Raw genomic sequence first — 21670 nt, 5'->3', positions numbered from 1 at the left:
CAAGATGTTTCAAACAAAATTGCTGAAATACCGGATGTGCAGAAAATAGAATTTGACCAATATATTTTGTCCCTTTTCTTTTTTTTCCACACACACCAGGTAAATATGCCATGAGAGATCTGATCCATCGGTTACCAGGCAGTAGTAGCAGCAACAATAATGCCACCAGCAGTGGGACCTCCGGGACCACAGGTCCTCCCAGCAAGGCCATGTCAGACGATACGGTCACTGCCATCTGCTGCGCACTGCACGAAGTCATCACCAAGAACATGGAGAACGCTAAAGCCCTGCGGGATGCTGGTGGCATAGAAAAACTCATCGGCATCGCCCGCAGCAAAGGAGACAAGTGAGTAGGCCAAAGTTTTGAGAGCATAACATGAAATTGGGTTAGTTTTAGCTATACCAGAAAAACTGCTGATTTGTAGCTTTAAAATTAGAGAAAACTTTTTTTAAAGATCTTTTTCAAGACGTAAGACACCGTGATTTGTATGGCTGCGTCATTACATCAAATGGAATAATTCTAGATATGTTGTGCATCATTGTAGAGAGTATTTCTCCAAAGGACAGCATGAGGTATTTAGTATTTTTGGAAACCCTTCGGACCTGTAATATGACTGGCTGTATTCTTTACATAGGTTGTCCAGGGAGAAAAACCTGCAACACCTGAAGTGTTATGCTAATGCTATTGAGCTACAGTAGCACCACAGAGTTCATTCCTACCATTTAACATCTACCTGAAATGCATTTGCAGTCCCAAATTGGTTTCAGCAGAAATCCTCAAATGATGCTATTAAAAATCTGAGGATACTGATAGTATAACAGGTTATGGAGAAGTATGTCATATGTGTTTGTAACCACAGAACAGATTTACCTACACTGTTGTTGAAGTGGCTATTAGATCATGAAGATGTTATGTGCTTAACATTCTTCCAGGGATAATTTTCTGCTCAGTTAATGTAATTCACAACATAAGCGTTGATTTCTGACACAGAGCTAAAGAGGAAACGTGTACTTAATGGGACATTGTATATCCACTTATGCCTCGGAGAAAGAAGGATGATCTGTCTGCAAAATAATCTCGGAATAAGCAAGGGGACAAAATGAGAAAGCTCCCTAATGATTTGCAGTGGCGTTCCTCATGCTCAAGGACAACCAGTCCTGAATAACTTTAGTAGCTTAAATCCTAAAATGTGATGTAAAGGCCAGGAAAAAAGCAAAACAGATTGTCATTATTGCATTGTGCTGTACCTGTCAAGGCATCATTCAGAGCACCCTGGCCTGTCAGTAGTGACCAGTGCCTTAATGTGGCCACACATCCATCATTCATAACTGCGTCTGCCTTCCCTGTGACCATTCATCCACAAAAGACAGCTGGAGAAAAACAAGGAAGATGCAGCAGGAGTATAACTCCTGTCACCATGGCAGACTGAGCATGGTGTTCTGCCTAGCTGCTATGGCAACCAGCAGGTCAGGGGTTGCCATGACACCAGGGTGTTATCAGACGGAGGTCAAACGTTCATTTATTGTTATGGAGAGCAACGTCTATTTAGGGAACTGTGCTCAAGGGCACCATTACAGAGAGGGAACCTTCATAAGTGCAATTTTCATAGTTTGTGTAGTTAGCTGCTAATGGCCCACACATCTTCATTTTCTCAGGATAGATACAATCCTCATTACACACTTTCAGATTGTGAAATTCCCATTACAGTGCTACAATAGATAGCTCCTGTTTAGCAACTTCTTTGAAACAGTAGGACCTGGAAAATACAATGAAGTGAAAAAAAGAATTATACCTTTAAAACAGTAAATGCCAAAACACATCCCCATCATACAAACAGCAACATGGTTTGGCAGTCCCAAAAATGTGTCATGTGGTACTCCAGTGCCTGTAATTTATTGCTTCAGTCAAATGCAAGGAATAATAATAATCTTGCATGGATCAAAATCCTTGATGGTGTTTAAGGTAGTGAAGCAGCCAGTGTCCATTAAGATCTGTTTGCAATGCAAATTATTGGCTTGTCCCACTATGTAAATATTTTTTTATGTAACAATGGAGATTAGCATGTCATTTCCTTGGGATCACTTTATTCATGTGTAACTGTGATACATTCCAGTGCATTGTGTTTGTGGCAGGCTGGTGAAATGGCTTCCTGTTGATACCATTACCCCATATTTCAATCTTCGAAACACTTTCTGTTCTTTTTACTGGGAACAAATAGAACCCTTGGTGAAGCCTGTTTTCAGGAGGATTTCTGTTAAATTCGGTAGAAGAATGGGAAATGAGCATCTCCTCTTCCTCCCTCTACAGCTGTTAGAAGGGCAGGGCTTATGAACTGACTCCTACTAGACTCATTTTTCAGCTAAGTGGCAGGGATGGGACCATTAGCATGGCAGAGAGGGTCATTTTAAACTCATCTGGAAGCTCAGTTTTTGTGCAAGGAAAATCATTCTCTGCTGGAAAGAGCAATGGCCCTCTTACTCTTAAATCCATCACAAGTGATACTGGTCTGCACATATCTTGTGCAGCTGATAAAGACAGGGGACAGAATAACATGCCAACATTATCCAATGGAATGGGGTCCAGGAAAATGTAACTCTCTCTCTCTTTCTGTCTCTCTTCAGACACTCAGCAAAGGTGGTAAAGGCAGCCTCTCAGGTCCTCAGCAGTATGTGGCAGTACAGAGACCTGCGCTCCCTCTACAAGAAGGTAGGCCATACTTTAGTAGGTCTCAGTTCATCTCAGACTGTCATATTATTATATTTTCCATCACTCTCTACTGCATAGACTACTATTTAGTCTATAAGAAATTATCTTTGCATTCCAGACACTACTTTCAAGGATTTTTAATCTCACTACCTATTGTCATACAGTAACTCCAAGGTAAACATGAATTTTCTATAATCTCATGTATAGTTTATTATAGCTACTGGCTGAGTTCATGAGACCCACAGTAGATGAAGAATTCATGTGACGTCAGTCTCTGCAAGGACACAGTCATTATTTGATACGTTGAATGAATCATGATTTAGTTTGTTGAGGAATTAATTAATTTTAAACTGTTAGGCTACCCTGTGAATATTAAATCAAACGCAGTATTGATAAATAAATCGAAAACGTTATTCTAAAAATGTGCAATTAGCCATGTCTTCACTTTATCAGATTTCTTGCTACAAGCGTAATGCTGTCATAAAATTGACATCATTCATTAATTCATTAGTGCTTTGCAAATCTCTTCTGACTAGGGGCTCTGGTATTGAGTAATTAATGTGTAATGTGCGTGAGTAAGAGTTTAAAAAATATTATATCCGGATACACCTGTGTTGTGAAGGAGCAAGAAGATTAACAAGCTTTGGCAAAAAAAAGAGCTACATATCAAATTGGCTGGCAGTAGCACTCATGTTAATTATTTTAGGTTTTTGACAGACAACTGTTATAATTTAAAAAAGAAGAAAATTACTATATATGGCAAATTGGCCTTGAACTATCTGACGATGAACTATGTAAGGATGGGGGCTTTTCAGTTTCACTGAAGCAGGTGTTGATGATGATCCTCTGCTGAAACTGTTAAATAAAGCAATTAAAAAAAAAATCATTTATTCACATCGAAATGTTAAGCTGCCTTTTTGTATTTGGACGGCTGAAGATTTTGGTTCGACCTCTATGTTATCAGCTGAAACCTCGCTGGCTGAATTATGTCTTGTTTTCTGTCCAGGACTAATCGTTGTCAGGATTTGCTTTTGTGTCTCAGACTCAGTGGGAATCTTTGCGGTCTTAAGCGGCTGCTAAGTTTAGCTAATTCCATCCTGCAATCCACAATTTAGCCAGACATTGCCAATGCTTGCCACAAGCTGCCACTGTCAGTCAACAGTTGTTTTTGTAGTTTATGGTATTAATTTGATGTTCACAAAATATACAACTGGGAGACAAATGACAATGAAAGTATCTCGCAATCCAGTCCATACAACAGCTTTTCCCAGCAGGGTGATGTGAATGTAATTCATTTAAAGTATTTGAAGCTATATGGTATATGAACAAAGCAGTAGCTACATTAACAGGGTGTTAATGAGCCTTGAGGAGGTTAACACTGTAGTACACCATGTAGCCTACAAATAAGCTTTGAAGGAAAGATGAGGTGACAGAGTGAAGTCAAGTTCATTTTGTCTTTAAATGGGCAAGATAGATCTCCTTCTAAGCAACCTCAGTGATATCATATTCATCCAGCAGATATTAGTTTGGAGACTGGCCACTGGAATATGTTGGAACTACGTAGATGTGTCTTCATAAATGCTTAGAGTGTGTCTGGCCAAGATAGGAATGACTTTAGGTTGTGTCTTGTGCAGTACAGTTTATATACACCTTTGTTGTGTGTGTGTGTGTGTGTGTGTGTGTGTACTTTCACCTTGAGGTCAGTCATAACCACCTCCAAACAAAAGAATAATGGGGTTCTGCTGGGCACCATCACAACTGAGCAACAGTGTTTACAGAGGCAGGAGGATCAATAACTTTGTGTTAGCCACTAGCCTATTGTTTTTTGTTTTTTTACCAACGTGTTTATACACACACACACACGCACTTACACACACACCCACAAGCAAACATTGACGATAATGGTTATTTAGCCCATCATGAAGACTGAATGGTGTTAATGCTGCTGGCTACCAGGAAACTGTAGCTCATTTATACAGTAGCTAACTTGTAGCTCACGAAGAATGGCTCAAACAAGCAAGAAGTGAAAAAAATCTATATAAGGTCAAGAGAAAAGATGATTGGTGTGTGTGCTGCTGCTCTCACTCAGACACACTCTTTCATCTCTCTCTTTCTCTCTCACACATACACAAATACTGTTGAAGCCCACTTTCTCCCCCTCCGGCTCTTTTGTTTCTTTTCAAATGACAAATACCTGCACACACTCTCGACTTGATTAAAAGTAATAAGAGATGTTCTGTTCCTTTCACTCGTCAGTAACGAGTGTTGTTGAGTGAATGTCTGCCACCAAGGTTATCTGCCAATCAAAGTTTCAATGGGATATTTAGAACGATTAAGTAAACCGTTCCAGGAAGGTGTCCTTGGCTTTGAATGTGTCTCATTCATGTCTGTGTGGAGAAAAAAAAAAGAAGAATGAAGCTGACGATTCATTTGAGTTGCATGGCTGTGTTAACAATTGTCTATACACATGTATAATCCAATGTTATACAATGCATGCCCTGCGACGAATGATACCTTTTGTTGTGGTTCTTATAATGATAAGTTTTAGTTGACTATTTTCTGAAGCGTTGCATGTCATTGCATTATGCTGAGTAGTAGTGTCCCTCTTATTTATTCTGTTTTGGGGGCAAATATTTATATTATTCAGTATTGTCCCATATTCAGCTTTTAATGTGAAAGATTTGTTGAAAGATGTTCAACAGAACATCAAGAGAGATAATTTGCGCACTGCGACATGCTTCACTTCAACAAGTCATTTCATCTTGTGTTATTTTCCTCAAATGATAAACTACTATTTCCTACTTGAATTTCAAGTACCTGAACTTCAGTTTTCATAGGTGTTCCTGAAACAACAAGGAAGAGCTGTGGTTCTTTTAAAGTAACGAAACATATAACGAAATGCTCATGTTCCACCTGTCTTGAGAGACAAACCAAAAGCATCTGAACCAGAATCTAAGCCAGTCTCTTCCTTGCATGATGATGTCGCAGTGGGCTCTCTGTCCGAGTCCAAGACTTCTCACTGTTGCTGCAGTCACTTCAGGACAGGCTGCCCCATGGCATCAGTGTGTCCTAGCCTCATCCTGACGACTCTGTCCCACTTCTCATTCGTCATCCTCTCATCCCCAGTATTACACTAAACAGTATCCCCATGTGGCCCCTTGGAGCCTCATCTGCTTCACACTTCTCTAATCATTGCCAGTGGATAGCATTACACTCGACTGGATGGCATAACACTCCAGTGATCAGACATGAAGGACATTGGCTTTACACGGCAGCCGGGCCCAACAAAGGTTGCTTCCTTTTTTGGGATTATTCATTTATTTTTATTATTATTTATATTATTTATTTTTTTACTCCACCCATCTTTACCTCAAGGGCCCTTTTCTTTTGCCAGACTATGATTTAATAAAGGCATATTAAAGAAAGGAAACAACTTGCTTAAGATTGATGGCAGCACATTTTGAAACAACAAAATGAGTTTTAAATCTGTCTCATTTGATCTGATATCATGTAAACATTAATTCAATGGAAGAAAGAAAAACTGCTGAAAGACGAGACTTTTTCACTCCACAACAGCAAAAAACTCATCCATCATCCTTAAATCGAAACAAGATATCATCTGCAGTCTGTCCTGTTGTAACATACCCAGTTTCATTCCAACTCATCCACCTGTACTTCATCATAATCTTTGAATGATCAAGATCTTGTAATGCTGTTAAAATGTTGCTGTTGTCTGGGACAACTTTCATTAAATGCAGCACAAACTATTTAAATTAAGTAACTCAAACTTTTGACATTTTTTAAGGAGTTTAGTTCGTTAAGCTGCTCCATTATGCTGCATGCAGTCACTCTAAAAAATACTTTTAAAGGCTGATAGATGCCATACCTTACTATTTACTTCCTAAATTGCATGAATTGCCTTTTTAGTGACAAACCAGTCTAATTTTGTAACTGTGGAAATTATTGCGTTAGAGGATCCACACTTTGACTTTATCACCCAAGTCCAGAGCTCCAAATAAGTGACTTTACTGCTACTATCCCTGCATTACGTATTAGGTCATGGGTGTTAGGTGCAGCAAAAATCCTGTTAGCCTCCAATCCAAACATGGATTAGCATACAATTTAGACGGAAGTGGAGTCGGGTGTCTCTGCAAAATGTTTGTGAGCAAATCCAAAGGGGAAGAAAAAGAGAGCGGCAAAAGAGGATAAAGAAAGAGGGAAGTGAGGAAAGAAAGTGAAGGTGAATTCTTGAAATTTTTGCCATTTGAACATAAGCATGCTTGAGTTGTGTGTGTGTAGTTTTGGAAAGGGGAGAAAAGTGTTGGGTCAATAATGACTCAGTTTGAGCTGTGTTGGCAAAGAGTTGTTTGCTTTGAAGTCTTGAAGTAATGAGAGCATTTTGAAACACACTTTCCAACTGTGTAGAAGTTATGGTCGTGAGTACACGTGCATGTTTGTTTCTGTGTGTGCGTGTGTGTGTGTGTCTTTGAAAATGTGTGTTTTTGTTCAAACTGCAGTAAGAAGAGTTAATCACTTCCTACAGCAGTGCCATGGGAGCAGTGAGAGAGAGGGAGAAAGAAAAGAGAATTGCAACAGAACGGGGGGCTGGGCTGCCCAGCAGTTTTTGAACGTGCTAAAACGAAGAGTTGAGGGCCCATAAATAAACAGTAACTCTGTATGAAAATAGCATCTGAGATGACTTGAAAGATCAGTGGTGCAGCAGTCATTAATAAACCAAAGCCAAAATCTGTTTGTAGCAACACTAGCACTGACTTTAGGATAAATCATGTATAATAGTCTCCGGAGTGCAGTAAAACTCTACTTTTACCCGAGTTTATTTGGATTATTTGACAGGATGTGTCCTCATTCAGTGTGTGTGTGTGTGTGTGTGTGTGTGTGTGTGTGCGCATGCAGTGTTTCATCTACAGTTCCTGGGAGGAAAGCCACAGGTCATCTTTTAAGTAAACAACAAATGTGCAGTACTGTTCAACAAGGGATTTCTGTAGAAAGCAAGGACTTGAAACATGGTCACTTTGTAAATAAACCTATTCTTAATAGGACCAGAAGGACCAAAATCTCTGTCTCACTCACACAAACATATGCTCTCTCTCTCTCTCTCTCTCTCTCCCACACACACACACACACACACACACACACACACAGGAGCTACACACTGAATTTCATACTGTATATTCACACCGTTACACTTTGTCATATCCCTGTTCAGTGGGTAATTTCTGTTGGACTGCCGCGCCTCATTTCTTGATAAATGATCTAGCTTCGGCACTTAATCACACATTCTCTCTCGTACACACACCCACACGCATGCACACATATCATACACATATCACACACATACATCACAAACTCACACAAATCACAAAAAAAGATACACGCGTGTGACAGATGGGGTTCAGGGTCAGAGAGATGCTGTGTCACATGTGTGACAGATTTACAATATGTTCCAGGGTTGTGTAATTCGGTATGTGCGTGTGTTTGTATGATATGAGTGAGTGAGAAATGTTTGTGTGATGTGTATGCGTGAGGTCACTGATGGCACAGCCTAGTCCTTCGTGGGATCATTTCTCACATAATGCTCAGTATGTTCCTGTAAATAAAATGAATACATTTGAACAGAAAATGCCAGAAAGTTTCAGAACTATGACTTTATGATTGTAATGAAACAAACATTACTGAGTAGGTGCTCCAAGTGAGGTGAATGCTTGTTTATTTATTTATTTTTTCCAATATTTGGTTTGTACTGTTTCCCATGAAAGTGTGATTGTACAATTTTGAAAATAGCTCAGACACAAACTGCTTTCAAAGATTTTGCAAGGATAAAATGATGAGATGGTTCTCTTCTAGAGGCAACTAAAGTTAACCCATCATCCACTGCCATACGGCGTAAACAGGAAAAGACAGCGAGAAAGAAATGAGCTTTTGAAAAACTTCTGTAGACATCAAACCAACCTCAGGCCTCTGAAGCTGCCTCTGTGTTTTGCCTGGTTTCCCTCTGATGTTCACCTGTATTAGACAGGGAGAGACAGAGAGAGGGGAGATGGGGGTGTGTTGAGGTAACCTGTCTCAGTGTAGGGGCTACCAACAGTACATCAGTAGGAGGACAGAGGAAGCGCTGCAGCACACTCTTACAGTATCCTGAGCCATTTACAATAAATGCAACCGTAGAATAAAGGTCAATTCCTAAATCAGCAGAACCACAAGCAACCAAAATAAAGAATCCAAAGTTCAGGGGCACATTATTCCTGTGAGGAGAGATGAATCATGTGTGAGTGAAGCGCTCGCACCTGTAAATCTGAAAATCTGTGTGAAATAAGTGAGGGAGGGAAATAGGATTGAAGCACTGAAAAATTGACAATGTTCAGTGGTGGCTGAGGCCCAGCGGGGGCCCACCACTCATCATGTGTAACCTTTAACAATTTTTGCTATAATTGCTGTCTGGCATGAGTGCTGCCAGACACACACACAGACCTCATTTGTTGGGGAAGTAATCGCTTTTTACCTTGCAGTACCGCGACCTTCAACTAACCATCCAGTGATGGTGAGAGCAACAGGCAGAATGGTTGCCTAGCAACCCATTCTCTTTTTTTCCCTCTCATTTTTACAGTAGGGGCTGAAAGGAGTGTTAGAGGCTGAGTGTGAGAGAGAAAGAGGTGGTGGGTGGAAAGAGAAGGGGGAAAAAAACGGTAAGATGTGAAGAATCAGAGAGAATCAGAAAGACCAGGTACATGGTTTATATGTCATGTTTATAGGTGTGGGGACATATTGTTACCTTACAATGTAATGTAACGTACTCTGACAATGAACAATCATTAGACCTTGGATGTGGTGCAAAACTGTGCAAAAACTAGCCGCTGTCTGATTTGGTCCTACATGTCATTTTGATGTTGATTTAATATTTATTGAACCCATTAAAGCTCACTGACTGGCTGGTGGGCCAAACATTACAAACTAATGCCGTGCAGCCAATCATTGTTCCAACCCACAAAACTTTATTTTAAATTCTAGTGGATTTCCCAAAGTTTCCAAAGATACCAAGTTTGTCAGGCTGAATTATGAGGAATCATGGGTTTCAAATGTTTCACACTGTAAACATCATAAAATCAATGAAGCTGGAGCTGAGCTGGAACAAGCTCATACAGATAATACAGTACTTGATACTGACAGACAGTGTGGAATATAAGGATTTTTCCAACCATAAATCTACTTAAGAGGGGAAAAAGGGATTTATGGGTGAGAAAAAATACATATGAAATGTATGGCAGCCATTTTTATATATTCTCTTCTATACTCTCTTCTCTGATTATTACCATTCTTGCGAAATAATTTATTGTAAAGTTTAATAAATCCTCATTTTGCTTAGGGCCCTTAAGGACCTCTGTTGATCATTCCTGGACCCCATTTGTGAGCCACATTTATAGACAGCAGACTGCACACATCAGTCTGCAAAATACATTCATCATTCAATATTCAGTGACTATGTTCATTTGAGCAGCATGACAGTTTGACAGTGTCCAATTGCACAGCGGCCCAGTGTAACATAAGGTGGTTACATGGTTTATAATGAGATGTGTTTGGGGGGGAAAGGCGAAACAGAATGGGAAACAAGGTGAGTGAGAAGACGTAGTGGATAAATAGATGGAGTGGAAAGGAGGGAGGGATGGCAGAGACTGGGAGTGAGCTAACTTTGAACTACTCTGTGTCAGAGGATCCAGCTTAGTCCTCAGCGCTGTGCCAGGAAGTAGGAGTCATGGGAGGACACGGGACTGCGCTCACTCCAGCCTACTTGTCTCTCTTGTCTCTGTCTCTACCTCTCCATCTGCACCCCTCCCTCTCATTACCTCTCTCCTCCTCCTGCTATCTTTACTCTCCTGTCATTACTCTCCCTCCATCTCCCTTCATCTCCCTCCTCCTCCTTGCTCTCATTACTTTCTATCATCTTTTGTCTTTCTCAGCTTCTGCACTGTCCGTCCCTCCTCTCCATCTTTCTGCCTCATATCCTCCATCTCTCAGTTGCCTCATTCTCCTCCCCTCCGTCTCCTCCTCTCCAGCCTAACTGTGCTGAAGTGATTCACCTCTCCATGTACAGTCACCACAGTCCAACCAGTTTCCCACGGCTGAGCCGAGGCCCACAGACAGTAAAGCTATGATGGAACATGTCTATATTTTCTTTTATCATCTGATTGTGCTTTGCATTCAGAGGTACCCAATTATCTTAATGCTAAATTGAATTTGGTTCCAGCTCTGTGATTGTTGTTGACTCTCATAATCCATTTTTATGAAAAGGGCTTTGCTCCAATCACTGCTAAACTAATACAGATACAAAGTCATTGGCTTGGCAGTAATTATGCTTGTGGAGTTGTTAGTTGTATTAATTTTTCCTGCAAGGACAGTATGATATTCACTAAGCTCAGGCTCGATGCAAGTGTGTTAATTTGTGGTGTGTGGATGGTTGTATGGGCTCGTGTGGGTGTAGTGTATTTGTCAGTGTCCTTCAGTGTCCAGAATACATTTTTGACTCGCCTACTACAGGTTGGTAAACTCAAGGAATCCAATAGTACAATACAGTCTCTCAAAGAAATGTTTAATTATTCAGTTTAACATGTTAAACATGCAGAGGTTTAACAGACATACAAGGCTAGCAAGGACAAACTTTTTCCCCTTGGACATTTCACAGTCAGTGTGAGTACCAAAAATGAGTGCTTTGTGGCCACTAAATTCCAAACATTTCATTCATCATTTCATATGTACAAAACTGTGTCTGAGTGTGTCTTTAACTTGTGTATCATAGTAAGACTCAGCTATCAATTGTGCCTAAAACCATGGCCTTAAACAGTGCTGCAACATGGGTACATCGAGGGCTTCATCTCCAAACCACTACACTAAAAATAGTTCTGTGATTCATCAATTCTGAGTCAGCGTTGCAGCCATTGTTAAAGCCACTTCCTGCTGCACACTTACCAAACTGGCTCCATCTTTGAGATTGTTTGAAATAAATAAAATACTGATGTCACAGATACTTCTAAATGTTTGTTAGAAATATTTAAAAGGGAAGTGACTATGTGACTGTAAACCTCTTTTGTACACATCTTTGTGAAAAAAACAGCTGAATGTTGGATGTTGTGTTTGTGCAGTTACTTATCACAAATGGTAACCAGTTTCTTCTTTGTTGTTGTGTGTTTGTTTTGCAGGATGGTTACTCCCAGTATCACTTTGTGGGCTCTGCCTCAACGATAGAGAGAGACAGACAGAGGCCCTACTCCTCCTCACGAACTCCCTCTGTCTCCCCTGTCAGGACATCCCCAAATAACCGCTCTGGTGAGAAACACATGACACTTACAATACAGATATTATGCATGTGTGTTTTCCTTCTTGTACCTTGATTCGCTTAACAACCAGTTTCAGTTGGTGTCGGCTCCAACTAAGGACAATTTTCCAAGTGAGATTCCTAAAGAAGTTTATTTAAATTTAAATTTAGGCCTGTGTAATCTCACATTGCCAGACATCAGGCTCAGCAAGATCTGGGGTCTTGAGAAGTTATGGTGCAAAAGGGGACATCATCATCACCCCAAACATTTGGAGGAAATGTGCCCCGAGCTGATGAAACATCTTTCTACTCAGAAATACTCATAGGCAGTCTCTAGGTGTTTTCTACTTCAGGGTTTTAAGGTCTTGGTTATTGCTATTTATAAGATTCAAGATTTGAAGTTGGAGGAAGGCTAAACAACATTAAGGTTAAAGCAAACATATGATTAGTTCAGGAGCAAGAGAAGAGCTTTCTTTGGTGACATTTTATTATTAGATGTTCTGTATTGATTTAGTTTTACTTCTAATTTCAGTCTTTTGGGTAGATGTGGCATGGTAGGTATCAAGGAATAGATCTTTTTTGGGGGGAAATACGCTAATTTGTTTTCTTGCTGACAGTTACTGATACCACTCGCATGTGTGTATGTTAAATTAGAGGCTAAAGCCAACAGTTAGCCGGGTTCTGTCCAAAGTAAAAAAAAATCTGCCTTCTAACACCTTTTTTATTCTGTTTGTTTAAATTGTACACAAATGTGTAAAATGTATCTTACCTTTGTGACAAAATGTCTGCTCTGTCACCTTGTTAGTTAATTCATTTAGTCCAGCAAAAGGTGCAAGGATACAACCAACTAAGAATGGACATATTTGCTCATGTATGTGGGACATGAGTACAACCAGAAGGCTCAGAACACACATGGATCCTAATGAGCTATAATTTAGACATTAGCCAGTAGCATCAACATTTACCGGTCAATCAGTCTTTACACTGGGGCTAAATGGCTGTTAGCGTCAGTGCTCGCCACCCACAGGCCTCCATGCTGTAAAGTATGATTATCGTTAGCCTGTAGCTTGAGCCCATTGGCCTTCATGCTTAGCAAAGGGCGCATTAGCATTAGCTGTTAGCATCAGTAGTAGAAGAGCCTTCAGCTGTGCTTTCTCCACACCGGGCTTAGCAAGCTGATGAGGCAGAAAAGTACTTTTCCTTCCTCCCGGCTTAGAGAGGTCTTCAAGGACCCAGCTAAGAGAGAGAGACAGAGGGAGTGAGAGAGAGAGAGAGAGAGAGAGAGAGAGAGAGAAAGTGTATTTGTGTGTGTGTGTGTGTGTGTGTGTGTGTGTGTGTGTGTGAGAGTGAGAGAGAGGAAATGGAGAAAGAGGGAGGGATGAGATAAACAGAGAGGGAGATAAAGAGAAAAAGCAAGGAGGCAAGAAGAATTAGGGATTGAGGGATGGTTAATGCAGTGAGGAGGAAGTGAAGGATGAGGATTTGACTTTGGCCAACGACATTGAAAATAAGGAGTTTTGAGATCATTGTGCATAGAGAAATTTGTGTATGTCTGTATATACAGTGGAGTAGGTGGGGTAAATGGGAATGACTCTCATCTTCTCTCCTGCTGCTCCTCCCCTCCCTAAACTCCTCGCCCCCCCCTTTGCCTTTCCGGTCATCCACCCCTTCTCGTTCACCTGTTTCATTCTTCTCCTCCTCCTCTTTGCAGTAATCCTACTTTCTTCACACCTCTCCCTCTGATCTCTCACTCTTTACAGGCTGCCTCAATGCGCACACTCACACACAGACACACACACCCCCATGCATCTGTATCTCCTCTCTGCATACGCTCCAGACTGCAATCCAGCCCCTTAGAGATGGATCAAGGCAGAGAGAGTAATGATGGCGTGCAGGCACACTGGGAGAGGAGGAGTGAAAGAGAGAGAGAGTGAGAGAGTGAGGAGAGAGTGGTAAACCTGTGAAAGAGATAGAGAGGAGTAGGGGAGGTTGCAGGCTGTGAGGATGGCAGAGAGACAGAGGGAGATACAAAGGGAGAGAGAGACCTTTGCATCCATCATGGCCCCCACAGGGTCCTGCTGTGTTTTGTGCTGATAGAACGAGTCTCCCAGGCTCTTATATCCAGCAGTTACAAGTCAGGTCCCCAAGGTAACCGTAACCAGTAGTGATGGCTAGAAGATGTTACAAACAATCCGATTCTTTTCAACAGCTCTTTGGTACAAATGAAGGGAACCGAGTTGTACTGGCCAGATTTCACTGCCTGCCCTAAATCTACTCCCCTTTACGTGAACAGTGAGAACAGTCACAGTGTTGCATGAGTTGCATTCAAGGCAAGGCAACTTTATTTACATTTATTAACACATTTCATACAGAGGGTAAATTCAGAGTAGTAAACTCACTGACAGAGGGATATAGCGTCACCTTGTGTTTGTTTATTGTTGTTTGTTGTATGTTCACAAAGCAGATCATTAACATTGGGTCTGGCAATACAAATAATTTAGTGCTGTTAAACCTAGTCCACACATGTGAAATGAAATGATATTGGCAGGATGTCTAAGTCTGAATCTGATCCAAATCTTTACCCTATCATTATCCTAGTGATTATTTTGCAGATAGTAACCTCTGCCCCCTAAACAAAGAGAAAAGAACGAGAGAAAGGAACGGGGCTGTAAGATCCGGCTCCCTTCAAAGAGCTCTAATTTCCATGGCACGGTCTCTGGGGGTGTCTGTGACAAGTTTGAGCATCCACTTTAATTGAATCCACTGCAGAGATGTCAAATGCTAAGAATTAAATATCAAAAGTGTCAAAACATTATAAAAGCCTGTAGCTCCTGTCGTAAATGTTTGTTATTTAATTCGCTACAACCAAAGTCACTAATCATGTGTGATACATATACATACATATATATATATATATATATATATATATATATATATATATATATATATATATATAATGTATGTATGGTGGGTAGTTACAAGAATGTTCAGCGAAGCAGACTGAAGTGGCTGATACACAGGTAGGCAGGATTCTGGAAATTCAATGTGTCAAGATAACAGAGACTGAGTAAGCACTGTAAGTATGCTATAAGGGGATTACATGTGACATGCTGAGTTTGTGTGTGTGTGTGTGTGTGTGTGAAGGATGGGGGGGAAAAAAACACTGTATGTACAGTATGTGTGCTGGGTTGGTCCATGCCTGCCTGTGCATGTGTGTTTATGTATGAGTGTACGCACGCATGTGTGCTGTGATGCATTCATGCGTTTAAAATAGACCTGGTCTAAAAGCTTGAGAAAGTGACAGAAATAGAAAAATTGCAATTTAAATTGAATTGAAATTCTAGTAGGATGGTGTTTGAGAAGAAATCAGTCATCAAGCTCAGTGTACTGTAAAGTTAACTGTGCTGTTGTTGAAACAGTTGTAACACCTTAACACTGCTTGCTGCGATTGAGAGTGCATGCAAACAAGTTAGAAAACAAGCAGAGAACTTAAAATAGATAGCTGAACAAAAAATATAAAGACATATCAACAATTCCACAATCACTATGTTTTGTATGAAAAAAATATGGTGACAATATCCACTTTTATATAAATAGTACTGTTAAATAACATCCAGTGTAAAATCTATGATGGGTGGTGTTGATGATTGAGGATTTGATCGGTGGGGACCCACTGCTTTAAACTGCACTGTACTAAATTGGTTGTAGTCATGATTTGGCCATCTTGGCTGAATTTACAGATCTGTCAGCTAAAGAACTTAGATCTTTTAAAGGTATTTGTTTGTTGTATGTTGCCGCCTGAGAGCTCCATCTTTTGCAGGATTTGTGACGTGTACCAGATGTGAAATTTGATATTCAAATAATGTGTCCAAAAACTGACGTATGTGTGAATTCCCAGAAGTCCTTTAACATGCTGGAGGTGACCCTTTATGCTGACAAGCTAAATGATGAATAATGACTGTGCACCTTGAAAGACTTAGACACACACACACACACACAAATATAAGCACGCAGAGTGTGAAGGCACATGCTGTCCTGGGTTTATTGCTCATTATTTTGTGTGTGTGTGTGTGTGTGTGTGTGTGTGTGTGTGTGTGTGTGTGCGTGTGCAGCGAGCGCCCCAGCCTCCCCCAGAGAGATGATGAGTCTGAAGGAACGCAAGATGGACTACGATTCCACGGCAACCAACGCTGGTTTCCATAGCAACAAAGGAGAGCACACATCCCGGAAAGACGGCATGGCAGGTGCGTGTGTGTGTGTGTGTGTGTGTGTGTGTGTGTGTGATGGAGAGACCGAGAAGAATTAAATGATTCTATTTTATCCCCCTCTTTATCTTTCTTTCTCGTCTATTTTCATTCCCTATTTCTCCCTCTTATCTGTCTTTTTTTTCGACCTCACACTATTTTTCTTTTCTTACTCACACCTTTGATTTGTCTCTCTCTTTGCAAGTCTTTCTGTCCTCTATCTTTCTGGCTCTGCTTTCTCACTATCACTCCTCTCTTTCTTCCATTGTCTTTGTTTCTCTTTACATCTATTGGTCTCTTTTCTGTTCTTTCGTTCTCTCTCTTGTCTTTCTCTCACAATGCTCTCTGGACAGACTAATTGCCAGACTTTTAGACAAACTGCAGGAAGATTTGGACTTTAATTAGCTGATTTTTTAAGCCTGTTGTGGAGTTTCCCACGGTTTTGTTGGTCTTTTGAATTATTATTATTAGCAGTAGTAGTGGTGCTTGTTATCTTTGTCATTCTTTCACATGACAGTGTTTTCTGTATCTTTTCTTTCTATCCTCCATCCACCCAGTTCAAGTATCCTGTGGGACCTCTACGTTGTTCCGAAACTCTTACCTGACGGCCAGTGATGATATCAAGCAAAACCAGGTGAGTTAATAGTACTCTATAAATGTACTACACACTTTAATATGCACAGTTGCACACCAGCACAGCACATTTTAGCAGTGCATGCGTGCTGTCAGGGCTCTCATAAATTGGCATATGCTGTCATGACAAGGTGGTTATTAGGAGAGATAGCAGCAGGATGGAAGAGGCACACACACACACATGCACACAAAAGGTGTCTCACTGTGATAACAGACGGACTGGCAGAGTGTGCGATAGAGACACGCCCTCAGCTCAGGCAGCGTCAAACCACTGCAACCTGAAACCACACCCGACTGGCAATTAAAGTCATTACCTCGGTTGATTGCGCTAATTATTTGCTTCTGTTTAATGACTCTGCTGGTGAAGAGGGAGGCGTGACAGAAAGCATCACACTCTTTCACTAGGAAGATAATAATTGAAAATTTGGTTTTTTGATCATCTGTATTAAATACATAATCACTGTATAAATTCTTTTGTATGGATCCAAACTGGCAGTTAAGCCACTAAATATCTGAAATGGGTGTGTGAGCAAAGGGTTTTTTTACACATACGGCTACATTTTCATACACACATCTATATGCAGACACACACACACAACTAGCCAGTGAGAGTTACACTGTTAGAGATAAATTGCCCCCTTCAATACCTGCATGTAATAGAGAATTCACAGCATGAGTCCCTTCCCACTTGATTCCTATCTGAGCCTTTTTACCCGTACTGCCTGCCTTTCAAACCCACCTCCCCCATGTACTCACTCTCTACCTGCCACTCTCCTCTCCTCTCCATCTCCCGCCTCTCTTTTCACTTTGCTCCCACTACCCACATTTCTATGACTCTCCATTCTTGCTTGCCACACCTCACCCCCACCTACCACTTTTCTGCCACTTCCACCACCCCACACCAGGCTCCGGTCCAGCCCTGCGTCGTGCCCCCCCAGCCCCAGCAGGACAGCCCGTCAGCAGCCATGTTAAAAGACTACGACCCCTACCCTCCCCCTCCTTCCTTCCCCCAGCCTCAGCCGCCGCAGCCTCCACCTCACAGCCAGAGCCGAAGCTTTGACGAGGTCTACTACGAGGACCAGGTACCTCCACCTCCTCCATCCCAGCCACAGCCGCAGGTCCAGGCGCAGGCCCAGCCTCAGGCCCAACCCCAGCAGCCTCCAACCTCCACCGGACCGCCCCGGGACCCGCGGGAAGACCTGCGCATGCACCTGGGCCTCAAATCCACCGGCAACTACGTAGACTTCTACTCGGCCTCTAGGCCGTACAGCGAACTGAACTACGAGACCAGCCACTACCCGGCCTCGCCTGACTCCTGGGTCTAGTTAGACTATGATGATGGGGGGGAAAGAGAGTCTGTGTGTGCGTGTGTGAAAGGGATTATTTTTGCAAGCGATCAACAGCAGATTAACACAAGATGACAGCAAGTGGCATGTTGAAACAGGAACTTGTAGCCAGCGGCAGCAAATTTGTGTTCTCTAAAATAAGGGGGAAGACAGAGCTAGATAGGGTTATGAAGTGAAGTCAGGTCGAGTGACAAAGAGAGACTGTGCATGTGCATGCCGACATTTTCCTTTTTTTCTTTCTTTTTTTCCAGACCGCTTTATTTCTTCAAAGTCAGCTCCATTGCACCGGTGAGTGGATAAGGTGGGAGTCGATATGAGGAAGTATATTTGAAAGGGTGAGAGAGGATTGGTCAGGGGACTATAGAACGAGAGAAAATGACCGAGTGGAGAGAGTACGCAGAGGCCTAGAGAGGAGGCGAGAGAAAGGATCAAGAAATAATGGGGAGCAGATGAGGGTGAGCTCTTACTCTGTAGGAGCAAGAAGTGGCCTGACCTTTTGTCGAAGACAGGGAGAGGAATAGAGGAGAGACAAAGATGGCATGAGGGTCCTTGAGGAGGTCAGGAGGAATAAAAGCACAGAAAAAGATGAAAGCACATCAGGCACAAGGCAAGAAGTGGATGTTTACCATTTCACCCAAGTGACAAACGTAGCACTGCTTTTATCCCCCCTTTATTTTTTGCGATGGCCTTGCCGCCTCCAGAGGCTTCTGAAATAGTTTTCAAGGAATGTCATCTTCAATAGACTTCTTTTATTGTCACCATTCTTTTACATCTTTCTTTATTTGTACTTTTCTAAATTTTCACTTTCAAAAAAGCATTTTTATTTTCTGTGTACAGTTCAAAAGTGATATAGTGTGTATATTACACATGTTTTTGATGGGGCCACTTGTGAAAATAAGATTTTTTTCCATGACTGACTACAGACTGAAACAACAAAAGCAACAAAAATAAGTGAAATGCGAACACAAGAAGCAGAGAAGACGGACACCGTCACGATGGATGTCAGTGGACACCTTTGTTTTGCCCTATTCCTAGCCAGATGTTTTTCTCTCTCCATCAAGTGAATTTCCGTTGTGGACATGCTCAAACATCAAGAGCAGTTCAAGGCTGCCAGAGCACCAGATTGGCAGAGCAGCACCGCTCCGGAGTCCCCGTCAACAAAAGTGCTTTTTCACTGCCTAAAGAATATATGTGTATGTTTAAAGCACACTCTCTGTCTTTGGAAAGGGTTGTCTTTTCCTTTTGGGGAGCTGAAATGTTTGACCATGTCAACTTTCAGCAGTTTCTCATCTTCACTTGTGCATAAAAACTGGTCCGTCCAACAAGAGCCACCGTGAATATTGTACATGTCAGTGTACAGTCAAGATACAGAGAGAGAGAGACATGACATTGTGCCAAACTTTGACACCTCATGGGCCAGTCCCGAAGGACTTTAAAGGGACATTCTGTCGAAGTTTATAGACAATGACTGGATGACTCCCTCTGCTGTTTGTAACTTTTATTTTCTTGTGTTTTGATCAGGTGAAGCCGTACTTATTGCTGGGGATCATGAGTAACATCTCCCTCCCATAGATGTACAGACCTGCCTCTCTGTGTTGGCTGAGCATGTGTGGGTGTGTGTGTGTGTGTGTGTGTGTTTGTGTGTGTGTGTGTGTGTGTGTGTGTGTGGGTGTGTGTGTGTGGACACGTGTGTGCGTGCGTTTGTGTATGTGTGCATGTATGTGACAGAATGTGTGGCCCGTGTGTGTACACGTAAACTTGAGCGAGCGTATCTATGCATGCATGTGTGTAGTAGTGTGTGTATGCCTCTGTTGCGTGTATGTGCGCGTGCATTCCTGTATAAATCAGTGTCCAAACAAGGCATTCCTACCGACAGTTTGTCCAGTTTTACAACATGAAAAACCAAGGTTAAAATCACTAGAATGAATTGTTGATATAGAATGACAAATCTATGAATATATGAATATAAATATAAATATATATATATAATTTTTATGTGCAGATGTCAGTGTCACTAAATGCAACAAATGTTCGCAGAGAAAAAATGATTATGTGGTGTACAACAGGACTCTTGTTCACTTGACCTAAACGTGGAAGCTGCTGATCAGCCCGCCCCCTCCCCCTCCCCCGCCCCCGCCCCAATCAAGACAAAAGAGAAATCCCACCTGAAGATGCTCAGGCTCTGGTGCGAGTTGTGTGTTATTGTGTGTCCATGCTTCTTAGATGACCCTGCTGAGAGAGGACCGTACTTGAACACAAGGAAAAATAAAAAGACTCTTTGCAATCAAACACCGTGGTCTCCACTATTGTTGGTCATTTTAACAGATGGTTTTAGACAGGGATGTCTGGTTCTTTCTTGAATCAGCAGTTCTGTCAGATGTTTTCTTCTCATGTATAAAGTGTTTTCCTCACAAGGAGAAAGCAATCGTGCTGTATGGTGTGGGTTAATCTGAAAACACTTGAATTCACGTTTGTGCTCTTTCTTTCAGTCTGTCTTTTGTTCAAGAGAGCTTCCGGTGGCTTTGAAGATCTAACAGATTCATTTTTTTAACATAAAAAATATTTATCAAATAAAGCCTATTACAATCAAATTATTCAGGTCTAAAACACAAGTTAATAATTTAGAAACAAACTTATAAATTATATTGTACTTTTTTTTCATTGCTTTTTTTACCTTTATATGGAATCACATAACAGCAGCAGTTATCTTTAGTTATATACCTTTACAGAGTCATCCATCTTTTCAGGTTTTTGCAGAACATGCAGTTTTTTTTAATTGAGATAAAAAAAGAAGAAAATATATAAATTCTACAAACAAATTTAAACAAAAGACGACTATATTTGCTAATTCTGTGTAAATCTAATGCCAAACAGTATGTACTTTTGGACAGGCCCAGAACAGGTGGTAGTGATTTGCTGCCTGGGAGCCACAGTGCCTCCAGCAGCTGGGAGAGCCTGAATGAGGAGACTTCTGAACAGGTGTGATAAAACATCTACTAAGACTCTTCCAATCAAACGCTCTCAATGAGGTTGAGCTTGTTATCCTCCATTGAAATTCATAGTATTTTGTCTAGACTTCCTCTGGAATGCGACTGTTGGTTTCCCTTTCCCATTTCTGTTAGGTGGTACTTGCTATTGTAAGCTCTTGAAGTCTCTTTTATAATCTTGAAATTACTTTAAGCCCGAAATCTGTCATAGGCACTAAGAAAAACTTTGACTTTGACTCGCCTTGTGATGGCGTATCTGAAGAAATCTAAAGAAGTCATTATAATTTAACCCGTGTAGTCTTTTCAATGTCTGAAAACTGCTCAATGTCCCCTGATTAAAAGAAGTACAGTATGAGGAGAGGCCCCAGTTAGCCCACTCATCATAGCTTGCATCCAATTTGTTTGGGGTAAAGTCAAGGTCATGAGAG

At 41.3% G+C, this 21670-nt stretch overlaps 1 protein-coding gene across 1 annotated transcript in view; it reads left to right on the top strand.

Annotated features, from left to right (window-relative positions):
* The window catches only part of ctnnd2a (catenin (cadherin-associated protein), delta 2a), a 198898-nt gene extending 180664 nt beyond the window's left edge, over positions 1-18234 (top strand). Inside the window, exons 20-26 of the mRNA XM_070927742.1 lie at positions 100-346; positions 2623-2707; positions 11917-12043; positions 16145-16276; positions 16834-16914; positions 17885-18011; positions 18102-18234. Coding sequence (XP_070783843.1) covers positions 100-346; positions 2623-2707; positions 11917-12043; positions 16145-16276; positions 16834-16914; positions 17885-18011; positions 18102-18234 — 932 coding nt within the window. The remainder of the gene's footprint in view (positions 1-99; positions 347-2622; positions 2708-11916; positions 12044-16144; positions 16277-16833; positions 16915-17884; positions 18012-18101) is intronic.
* Positions 18235-21670: the final 3436 nt, after the last annotated feature.

This window comes from Enoplosus armatus, chromosome 21 (assembly GCF_043641665.1).
Source record: "Enoplosus armatus isolate fEnoArm2 chromosome 21, fEnoArm2.hap1, whole genome shotgun sequence".
Classification (NCBI taxonomy): Eukaryota; Metazoa; Chordata; class Actinopteri; order Centrarchiformes; family Enoplosidae; genus Enoplosus; species Enoplosus armatus.
The sequence above is the reverse complement of the archived record's forward strand: the minus strand, read 5'-3'. Positions and strand labels throughout refer to the sequence as shown.